Source organism: Hipposideros armiger, unplaced genomic scaffold (genome assembly GCF_001890085.2).
Source record: "Hipposideros armiger isolate ML-2016 unplaced genomic scaffold, ASM189008v1 scaffold_141, whole genome shotgun sequence".
NCBI lineage: Eukaryota > Metazoa > Chordata > Mammalia > Chiroptera > Hipposideridae > Hipposideros > Hipposideros armiger.
Window position 1 is genome coordinate 1,670,241 of NW_017731491.1, and position 10,249 is coordinate 1,680,489.

Consider the following 10,249-nt stretch of genomic DNA (forward strand, 5'->3'; position numbering starts at 1 on the left):
TAATTTTATTTTCCTTTATGTAGATACATGAATAGAGAAAGACTGGAATGATGGATACCAAACAGATGAAGCTAGCTCTTTGAATACAGGGACTATTATGTGGTTTTTTTTTGTTGTTGTTTTTTTAAAGATTGTATTTTGGGGAATTGGGGGAGGGGAACAGCGTTGGAGAATGGGGGAAGGGAACAGACAGGTAGACAAATTGCTGTTCTGTTCTTCAGTCTAGTTGTGGAGGACGTCACTTCACTGGCCCATGTTGGTATGATCATTGCGCTCTTCCTGGGTGAGGCAATCGGTCGCCGGTCATTGATCGGCTGCTCACGGCGGCTCACGGCAGCTCTCGCCTGCTGCCGGCCACTCATGCTGGCTGCCAGCCACTCACGTAGCTCATGGCAGCCCACTGCAGCCCCGCTGCAGCCTACGCCGTCACCGGGGACTCACAGCAGCACAGCTCCAGGTTGAGCTGTTGTTCACCATCTTAGCTATAGAGGGCGCAGTGTCACTGGCCCTCAATGTGGGATCCGAACTGCGGCCCTGCTGCTCAGAGCTGGCGCACCCAAGAGAGCTCTTAACCAGCTGAGCCATTCGGCCAGCCCTATTATGTGTTTAAAAATGCTTTTTTGCTTATCTGTGTTTTCTAATTTGTCTATACTACATATGCATTTCCTGTATAGTTTGAAAAGTAAAATCTGAGTATAGACCTTTGTACAGCTTTCTGGTGATTTCAGTGTAGAGAAACCAGAGAGTTAAGTGGTTGGTCTGCTTGTCCCTTAGACCTTAGGGTGGAGAACTGTAAAGAGTCCGATTTTATTCTATTTGCAAGCTAACAAGTTGGCCCACCACATTTTTATGGCTGTGAACTAAAGACATGAGACTCTTGAGGCAGAGATAAAGGACAGTTTGTCGCTGCAATAGCTAGAGCGTCAGCATTTGTGCAGGTTTCAGGCCTTAATTCCCACAAAGTAACGTGAAGAGGGCCAGGTGGCCCTGAAACATAAGAGGTTGTGTTACAGGGGAGGAACTCTGAACGTAGGAACTGGAATCGTCTATAATAAGTAGGAAGTAAATCTGCCCGTGCTCTTGAGGGAGACACTCCCTACCTTCCAAGGCTGTTCGTCATACCAACATCCTTCAGAAGAGTCTGGAACAAAGGTGACTTTCCTCACAAGATGTGCAGACATACGAGAGACATGGGGGGAATGTTTCCCAACAGCCAGAGCTTCTCAGATGTTAACGGGCATATGAGTCACCCAGGCATCTAGTTAAACTACAGCATCTGATTCAGGAAGTCTGGGGTGGGGCCCGAGAGTCCGCTAACAAGAGAATTTCTAACAAGCTCCAGGCCATGTTGGTGCTGCTGGTTCCAGGCCCACATTTTGAGCAGAGGCCTTACGCCCCACACTCAGTACCCAAGCATTAGCAGTAGTTTCAGGCCAGAGTGCTGGCTTGAGGGGGTGTGATTAAGTGGGGATGGTTGAGAGAGGTGGAACCCTTCCCAGGGATGATGGGAGACGGACGTGTCAATAGTGTCAAAGGCTGGATTTGACCATGAACGAGTCTCCGTGGGTCAGGAATCTGGGTGTAGCTTAGGTGGAGGCCTCTGGTTTAGGGTCTGTCACAGGCTGTAATCAAGATGTCACTGGCGGCTGTGGACATCTCAAGGCTTAACTGGGGTAGACCTGCTCCCAAGCTCACTCACATGGCTTGGGCTGGAGACATCAATTCCTCACCTGGTGGGCCTTTCCTGAGGTGGGCCACAACATGGCAGCTGGCTTCCCCCAGGACAAGAGCCCTGAGAGAGGGAGAGGGAGAATGTTTGCCAGATGGAAGCTACAGTCTCTCTCTCTCTCTCATTAATGAATGTTATTTTGAGGGCAGTTTTAGGTTGACAGAAAAGTTGAGAAGAAATGAGATTTCCCTTATACCTCCTTATCACTCCCTCTACCCCACCGGTTTCCCCTATTATTAATATCTTACATTAATGCGGTACATTTGTTACAACTGGTGAGCCAATACTGACACATTATTATTAACTAAAGTCCATAGTTTAGGAGTCACTCTTAGCGTTGTACGTTCTGTGGGTGTGGACAGATGTGTAGTATGTATCCGCCATGACAGCACCACATAGAAGAGTTCCATCCTTCCCTCCACCTGTGTTCCACAATCATCCTGCCCCCAAACAGTCTCTTTTCGTAACTTCATCTCAGAAGTGACATTCCATCACTTTTGCTGTATTCTATTCATTAGAGTCAAGAGGTTCAGCCAGGACTGAAGGGGAGGGTGTGAACACCAGGAGGCAGAGATCACAGGGTTGGGGGTGGGCGTCGGGGGGACACATCTACTACACCAATCCACACAAAAGTTGTTACATCCCTGGGATTTGTCTTCCTGCAGAGTCCACAGTGGATATTCATGAGGCTTACACTGTTCCCAAGTCTCCAACCACTGCTGGTTGGAAGCCCAAAGTCTACTCACGATGGGAGTGTCTTCTAATGAGCTGATCACGTAGGCACATTCTTATGTGACCGTCCTTAAAGGTTGAAACCCACCTTCTAGCTCCACCCAAACCAGGTGCAAATCATAAGCCCAACTATTATTACTAAACAGTGCTCCCCGGCTGATACATTCTGTGCCAAAACAACCCACGGATCCATGGTTCCAGAACCATGTTAACAGATTCCATAGTATTGGCCAAAGGTCAGTAGTTCTGGAGATATAAATGCGCAGTCAATCCACGCCAGTTGAGATTAATTCATGACCCTTGATCAGGCTCTTTTAAAAATGAGTCATTCTTCATCTTCAATATGGATAAATCTCTGTCTACTTGGCAGCTCTTTAGGGATTCGCACTGTATTCTATGTAGGTTCTATATAGATTCTATGTCAATCTGTTCAGTATCTGTGCCCAGGGCGAGGTTGCCCCTATCTCCCTAGGTCTGTGCAACAAATACTCCATTTCCTTGGCCGGTGTGATGGCCATATGGCCTGTGTCAGGTCAGATACCTTCTCTGGGGTTGATATGGGCACTAGATAGTGACACAAGAGTAAATTCTCTTTTCTTTGAAGAACTACAAGGATGTTAGGGACCATCTTGGCAATCCTGTTATGAGAACCTGCCTGAACATGGAGCTAATGCAAGGGAGGCAGAGGCAAGATATGGAGACAAATTTTTTTTTTTTAAGATTTTTATTGGGGAATTCGGGGGATGGGAACAGTGCTGGGGAATTGAGGAAGGGGAACAGACAAATTGTTGTCCTTTTGTTCTTCAGTCTAGTTGTGGAGGACGTTGCTTCACTGGCCCAAGTTGGCACCATCATTGCGCTCTTCCCCGGGTGAGGCAGATGAGTCGCCGGCTTCTGGATGGCCGCTCACTGCAGCTGCTGGCCGCTCACGCTGGCTGCTGGCTACACATGGTAGCCCATGGCAACCCACTGCCACAGGGGCTTCAGCCTACACCGTCACCGACGACTCATGGCAGCCCAGCTCCAAGTTGAGCTGTTGTTCAGCATCTTAGCTGTGGAGGGCAGTGTCAATGGCCCTCATATGTGGGATCCAAACCGGGGCCCTCTGGCGTCCCAAGCCAGTTCTTAACCATCGCGCCACTCGGCCGGCCCTGGAGACAAATTTTGATGATACAGTGTGACCTCCTGGATCCAGCCATGCCTGAAGCCACTGCCAACCCTGGGCGGTTGGCTTTGTAAGTCGATCACTCCCTATTGTTGGTAAGCCAGTTTTCACTGGGTTTTCTATTCCTTGCCATTGGAAAGGTCCTCACTGATACACCCTGGGAGTGAGAAAGATACTTAAAACTTCTAACCCAACATGGTTTGAATTAGAGCCACTTCTGTGCTTGTAGAAAGTTTAACCTGTACCCGCTTCCTCTATTTATATCTTAAGCGCAGGCTCCCACGTGGCTCCAGGCTACAAGTAGGCCCTTTCTTGTTTGGCCCAAAGCCCCCTCCCCAGAACACTGGGCTCTGAGACCCTTGCTTCATTCCTCCTACATTTTCTCTTGCTCCAGACCCTTGTAATTTGTTTTGTGGTTTATTAGAATTATATCTATCTGCCAGCCACTAAAGCCATGTTTCTTTGTGAAGTTGGTCCTTCAATGGGGTGAGTGCTACACCATTACCCAGGACAGTCTTTCCAGTGGCCATGTAGCTACTCCAACCTAATATATCATTGCTGAAATAATGGATTGAGTGCTTCCTGGGGGGCCAGGCGCTGTGCTAAATCCTTTACGTAATTACTGCATTTGATTCTCACAACATGGAGGTAGATATTTGCATCCCTTTCCAGATGTGGTAACTAAGCCTCGGAGAGGTTAAGCCATTTGCCTGAGGTCACATAGCTTCGCATATGGTGGGAAAGAGATCAGTTCGGCTCTGGTGTCAAAGCCCGTAAGTTTAACCACTTTCCCAGACGATCTCATGACAGAAAGGTGATCACGGGCCTCCCTCCTACCCCTGCCTGCCATGGGAGACAATGCAGAGCAACCAAGGCATCCTGAGGCTGGTGTGTCCCCAGACTCTTCCATGTACCCCACCTCTGGCCACCACAGCCGACCCAGAGCACAGAGGACATGCCAGCTCGGCTGCTCCACCCTCTGCTGCCTTTACCGTCAGCCTTGGGGCCTGGCCAAGGTCCTGTGGCACGTTTCCCATGTACTCTTCCCCATGGAGCAGCACCAAAGCCCCGGTTCCCCTTCACTTGATTCTGTGGGTGCTCCTCAGGCTGGACAGCAGATGACAGGCCTCGGGATAGGGAGGGCCGTTCCTGTCGGCGTCAGGGCCCCTGCCGGGCGCAGCTGCCAACCTCCTTTCCAGGGGAGGACTGGACTCTTCCAAAAGTCCCTTCACTGTATTCTGCTAGGGTGGGGTGGTCAAAATGTAAAAACTCTGTAATCACCTGTTTAAGGAACAGTGAGAAGAGGGCTGATTTGTCAGCTAGGGGAGAGCAGGGACCAAGATGACTGCTTTGTTTACGTTTCAAAGAAGCTTTGTGTGATGTTTTGTATTGACTTTCAACTTCTCCCGAGTACACTGCATGTCTTTAACTCCTTGGAAGGCAGGGACCTCATCTTAAGTCTCCACCCTGTCCCTCTCAGGCGCTGTGCGGTGTTGCACACAGGTGGCCAGTGCTACCTCAGAGACCACCATGATGCTTGGGACCTTTCAGGCTGCATCTTTGTGCCTGAGGGCGACTTCCCCCACAACTGAGGCAAGTCTCTGAGACCACAGGTGTGGCAGGCTGGAAACAGCAAGGTATCAACACCCCCAAGCCCAGCCCTCGGCCATGGCACACAGGTGGGATAATCCTGACAGTGTTTCCTTGGGGGATGAAGCCTCAGTTGCCCAGTACAGAAACTGGTTGAATAGTGTCCCTGAACTGGCTGTCTGCCCTTTCCCTGTATCCACTCTACTGATCTTTCCTTCACCTCCCAGATAATGTACGTGCACTTGAGTCCTTGTCTGAGGGTCTGCTTTTGGGAGAACACAAACTAAGGCAACACATGGTCCTCACTCAGTAAATATTTGTGGAAAGGAAGAATATTAATTTAGGACAAGTAGTAGGAGGGCCTTTTTTTTTTTTTTTAAAGCTGAGCCATCCTGCCGCCTGTTGGCAGCTCAGTGGCTGCTCAGCTCGGGCCAGGCATCGAACCGCTGCTGCTCAGAGCTCAAACTCTTGAGCGAGCTCTTAACCAACTGAGCCACTCCTACGGGAGGGCCTTTTTAATGCACCAGAACTTTGCTTAAAGTACCATCTGGAGGGATTAGGGGAGGATCATATTTATAAGAGAAGCAATATTCCTTCTGGGACGTCTCATCATAATCTCCCAGGGATGGAGTTCTGGAACTCACTTATTATGAAGACCACCTAAGGGCAGGGAGTGTATTTCATTAAAAGAAAAAGTCTCCAGGATATTTGGGGCATTTTCCTTGAGCCCACAGAAGCGGGCTGCGTGTGGAGTTTTACCCATGAAATTAGTTTAAGATTTAGAATTGACACAATCTACACATTTTTTGAGGGGTGGGGGAGAGGTGGGTTATAGACATCGAACTCTGATAAGACATTAAATAACAAAGAGATGCCAGCTTATCTGAGAAAAAGGAAATTCTGCAAAGAACTGCTTCAGTTTCAGTTCATGAAATTGCTTACGTTAAGGCGCGGTGGCTACCCTGGGCAAGTAAGGGCACCTTGGGGAAAGGAGAGGCTGACCTCATCAACACACCAGACATCTGCTTCCTTCAGATGTAGGTCTGATTTCCTTTTATTCTTCTTTTTGAACACATAAACTTGAGGTAAGGATAAATTATAAGCTTGTCAGTATCACGGGTGGATTTTCACTCAGGCAGAGCAGTAGCTAAATCATAGTGTAGGAGCTTTGGGGTAAGGTTTCCTTCAAAGCAGTGATTAGGGAGGTCAGCTTTGACTGAGGGCTGCCTGTTGATGGTGCCACGGTCTTTGTCTGAGACACAGGCTAGGTTCTCAGGGGTATCCTCGGCACAGGGATCAGAGTGGAAGCCGCTGAGGGCCAAAATCCGGTACCGCTTCCTCCGGTTCAGTTTATATATGCGAATCCTTTCTTGTTCTGCCTCTGGGTCATTGAGAATTCCATCCCAACGCAGACTCTCATTGACCTCGTTCGAGAGGTTCTCTTCTATTTCAGCAAAGTGGGGGAGACTTACGCTGGAGGAGAAAGAAGGGGTAAGCGTGTTTTCCTCTTTGTCCTGTCTGCACTCTTGCCTCGGGCTGTGATCTTTGCTGGGATTTAAGATGCCATGAAAAGATGTCGACAGCTGCTGATTCTTCAGGCCTCGATTCTGATGTTTCTCTGCTGAGTAGATGAGCAGTGTTAGCGTTTGTAGTGATGCCTGCATCACCCCCCTAAGCAGGGTGAACTGCTTGGGGGTGATGCCCAAATCACCAAAGACATGAGGCTGCAGCGGCCCCTCCTTACCTAGGGCTCAGGTGGCCAAGCCCACTGGCTTTGTACACACCCACCAGCTAAATGCTTTTTGTCAAGTCATTTTGGGGAGGGAGAAACCATTTATTGAGCACATACTATGAGCCAGGTCTTTGGATAAAGGCTATCAGCCCTATTTTCCAGGTGAGGAAACTGACACTCCAAAAGTCTCAGTAACTTGCCAATGTCACGTAGCACGTGGCAGGGCTGGGAGTTGGATACAGGCCTGACACCCAAGCCCTGTTCCCTGACTTCACCTCTCCACATGCTCACAGAGATATTTTTCAGTGCTAGAAGTCTGTGACTCTACCCCCAGTCTAGACTTCTTTATGATGGAAGAAATAGAGAACAACAGAAAAGCTTCCTACATCTGACTGTGGAAAGCAATATTATGCCAAGCCAGGAAATACTTCTGTGTGGCTTGTACTGACTTTTTTTTTTTTACATTAATAACATTCCTGAATTATATAACACACATATAAAATACTATAAGTTATGGTGCTTTCATCAGCTTATCCTATTGGGGGGGGGGCGAGAGGGAAATCTCTCCCCCCCAAAAAAGAGAAAAGAAAATTAGAAAAAAAAAATCCTCTTTTGACATTTTATATTTCCTACTCCCTGAAAACTATTTGGTGTCCTCTGCTGACAGCATGAGGTACATGCCACTGTAATTTCTAGAGTCAGAAGCTAAGGCAAGAAGACAATAAATTTCCTAATTTGGTTTTGCGGACACACATAGGGCATTTTGACCTGCACTCCAGAATCGTTTTATGCCTTTTGATTACGATTCCACCAGAAGAAGTAATAATTATAATCTTTCCCATTGCTTCTTCCCCAAAACTACAAGTTTGACACGGAGAAGGTTGCCACTCCTTCTGCTTCCAGCTTGCCAAGGGTAACAGCTCTGCACACAAAGGGCCAGGGCTCAGAAACTTGAACCCAGGACTAACCACCCTGGAGGTCAGGGTTGCTGTGCCAATGAGAGCTACCTCCCTGACAGCCAAAACCCAGGAGGGGAACCACACAGGTGACAGTGGAGACTTAGCACTCACAGGCAGGTGCATCCTATGTCACTGTTACTCTCTCTCCATAGTGGATGCCCAGTGCCTTTGTCAAGAAATCAAGAGTTCTATGAGAGGGGTTGAGTGAGATGTAGGGACTCTGTGGGTTTGTGGCAGGCGTTGGTGTGTGTATGTCTGTGACGTGTTCTCAAAAGAGTCTGGAGTGAGACCTTGCATGTATATGGTTGTGTGTGTACAGGCACTGTCTGAAAGGGGATCTATGCACCCGAATGTGGAACAGATGGGGGTGTGTGTGTGTGTGTAGACTGTGAATGTGTGTACCTGCTGGGGTATCTGTGCTTTAGTTTTATTTGGTGGTTATACTGAAATAAGGGGTGTTGTTGAGGGTGTTTGGGATTATAAATGTAGCCGTGACTGGTGTGATGGTGTGTGTGCAATCGAAGGATGGCCTTCGCAGATGGTGGTGGGGGCCACAGTCTGTGCAGGGATAATATTACTTTATATACATTTACTGGGTGTCTACATAACATCCAGAGGTCAGGTGCCCCTAACGAATAAGGGTGCAAGGGGGATCTCTGGGCAGAAGGCAGGCGTCTGTGTTTCTGTGTGTGAGAAGTGTCTACCACCGGTGTGTTGATAACTTTGGCTTAGGGAAAGTCTGTGTGTGAAGATGAGGGCACCCCTGTAGGAATGCTGGCGATTTCGGTGGGGAGGGTACGGATGTTCAGGATTGTGAGTTTCGGCTGAAGGATTAGGAAGTTGAACGAGTGTTTGTGTGCAGCTGAGCTGCCGTGTAGGACTGGGAAGCTCTGTGGGAATAATGCTGGGCATCTGGGGGTGGGGTGTCTCTGTGTGGGGTAGAGGGATGTTGAGAATTCTCGATGCAGGATTTGGGGGCTCTGTGCTCTTTGGGAAAGGTTTCTGTGGACATGGATGGTCTTTATGAGCCGGGATTGGCGCATCGCTGTGCAGCAGCAATAAGTGGTGTGCGGGGGCAGCGGAGGGCCTCTGTTTTGGACTGGCGAGTTTTGATTTCTGGTTTGAACTGGTCCCCAGGTAGATGGGGGTCTCTGTGAGGGGTGGGGGTGGGTGACCTAGGAGGAAAATCTCAGGGACAGGAGCTGAGGCTGCCGCGCTAGCTGTTCCTCTTACCGTGCCCCTTGCCCGACCCCTTGGTCTTTTTCTTCTTTTTCTTCACCTTCTGTTCGGTGGGCTCTGAGGTGCTGCCGGCGATGGCAGGCAGTCTGGACCCCTTCGAGCTTGCAGTGCCGCCCTCCCGGTCTTCCTTGTGGTCCTCGCAATCTTCGCCGTACCCCGACGCCGCGGCCTCACTGCGGTGGTCCATCTGCCCGCGGGGCCGCCACCTGTGCCTGGGGCAGCCGGAGACCCACTGCGCACCCCGTGGCTCCCGGTGCGGAGCGGAGCGCCGGGCCAGCGCCACGCGTCTCCATAGCAACCGCGGTACACCGCGCGTGCTCAATCAGGAAGCTTCCGCCTCGGTGCTGCGGCTGAACTAGGTGTGCACATGCGTGCTTCCGTCTATTTGAGACCTTGGTAGTTGGCGCTGCATAAAGGGGAGGAGTAAGTGCTCAGGCTGACACACCTCTCGTGTACTCCTGTGCGTTTAAAATGCTATTTGTACGCTCCAAAAATTTTATCTCCCGAGTTCTAGTCTCGAACATGCACCCTGGCCTTTCAAGCCCAACATGTCCCAAACAAACTTACTTCACTCGACTCCATCTCAGTGAACAAAACAGCTGGACCAGAAACCTGGCAGCCTTCCTTGTCTCCATTCTCTCCCTGTGCCCTCACCCTAGGCCTGATCTCCATGTCTGGCACGTGCACTCCTGGTTCCCGTCCCAAATGGCCTCTGCTTTCAAATCGTCCCCACAAATTATCCACGCATCTGCTGGAATGAACTTTTTTTAAGACAATTGGATAATTTCACTGGTTTAAAACCCTCCAGTGGGTCTCCATCACAATTCATATCAAGATTGAACTTTAGTTTGGCTTACAAAGCCTGGTATGATTTGTCCCCTGCTTTCCTTTCCAGGTTTATCCACCACAAATTGTATTTTCCAAAAAATGGCTGCAATAACATCTCTTATCCCACACGTTCTTCTAAACCAGAGGTTGGCAAACTTTTGCGACAGAAGAGCCAATCCTGTCCTTCACAACAAATTAAAAATTATTCAAGAGCCATAAAACAAATGAAATCACCATTATGTGAATAATATCCTTTAAAAATTTTATAAATGAAA

General features: G+C 49.1%; 1 protein-coding gene across 2 annotated transcripts; it reads right to left on the reverse strand.

The window, feature by feature from the left end:
• Positions 1-6,252: 6,252 nt before the first annotated feature.
• On the reverse strand, positions 6,253-9,477 carry LIAT1 (ligand of ATE1). 2 transcript variants are annotated; one of them, XM_019650394.1, is made up of 2 exons: positions 9,141-9,477; positions 6,253-6,834 (listed from the first exon to the last, which is right to left on the reverse strand). In XM_019650394.1, exons 1-2 carry the CDS (start codon positions 9,331-9,333, stop codon positions 6,344-6,346), a joined length of 684 nt encoding a protein of 227 aa, XP_019505939.1. In that variant the 5' UTR covers positions 9,334-9,477; the 3' UTR covers positions 6,253-6,343. The 2 variants fall into 2 exon arrangements, with proteins under 2 accessions (XP_019505939.1, XP_019505938.1); XM_019650393.1 differs by having other exon boundaries at positions 6,253-6,837.
• Between the last annotated feature and the right edge of the window lie 772 nt (positions 9,478-10,249).

What these genes read in the sequence shown, in the direction of transcription:
- LIAT1 (XM_019650393.1), bottom strand. Translation starts at nt 9,333, where the DNA reads ATGGACCACCGCAGTGAGGCCGCGGCGTCGGGGTACGGCGAAGATTGC. An exon ending in GGGGTCGGGCAAGGGGCACG is followed by an intron (nt 6,838 to 9,140) that starts GTAAGAGGAACA and finishes TCATCTACTCAG; the next exon opens with CAGAGAAACATCAGAATCGA.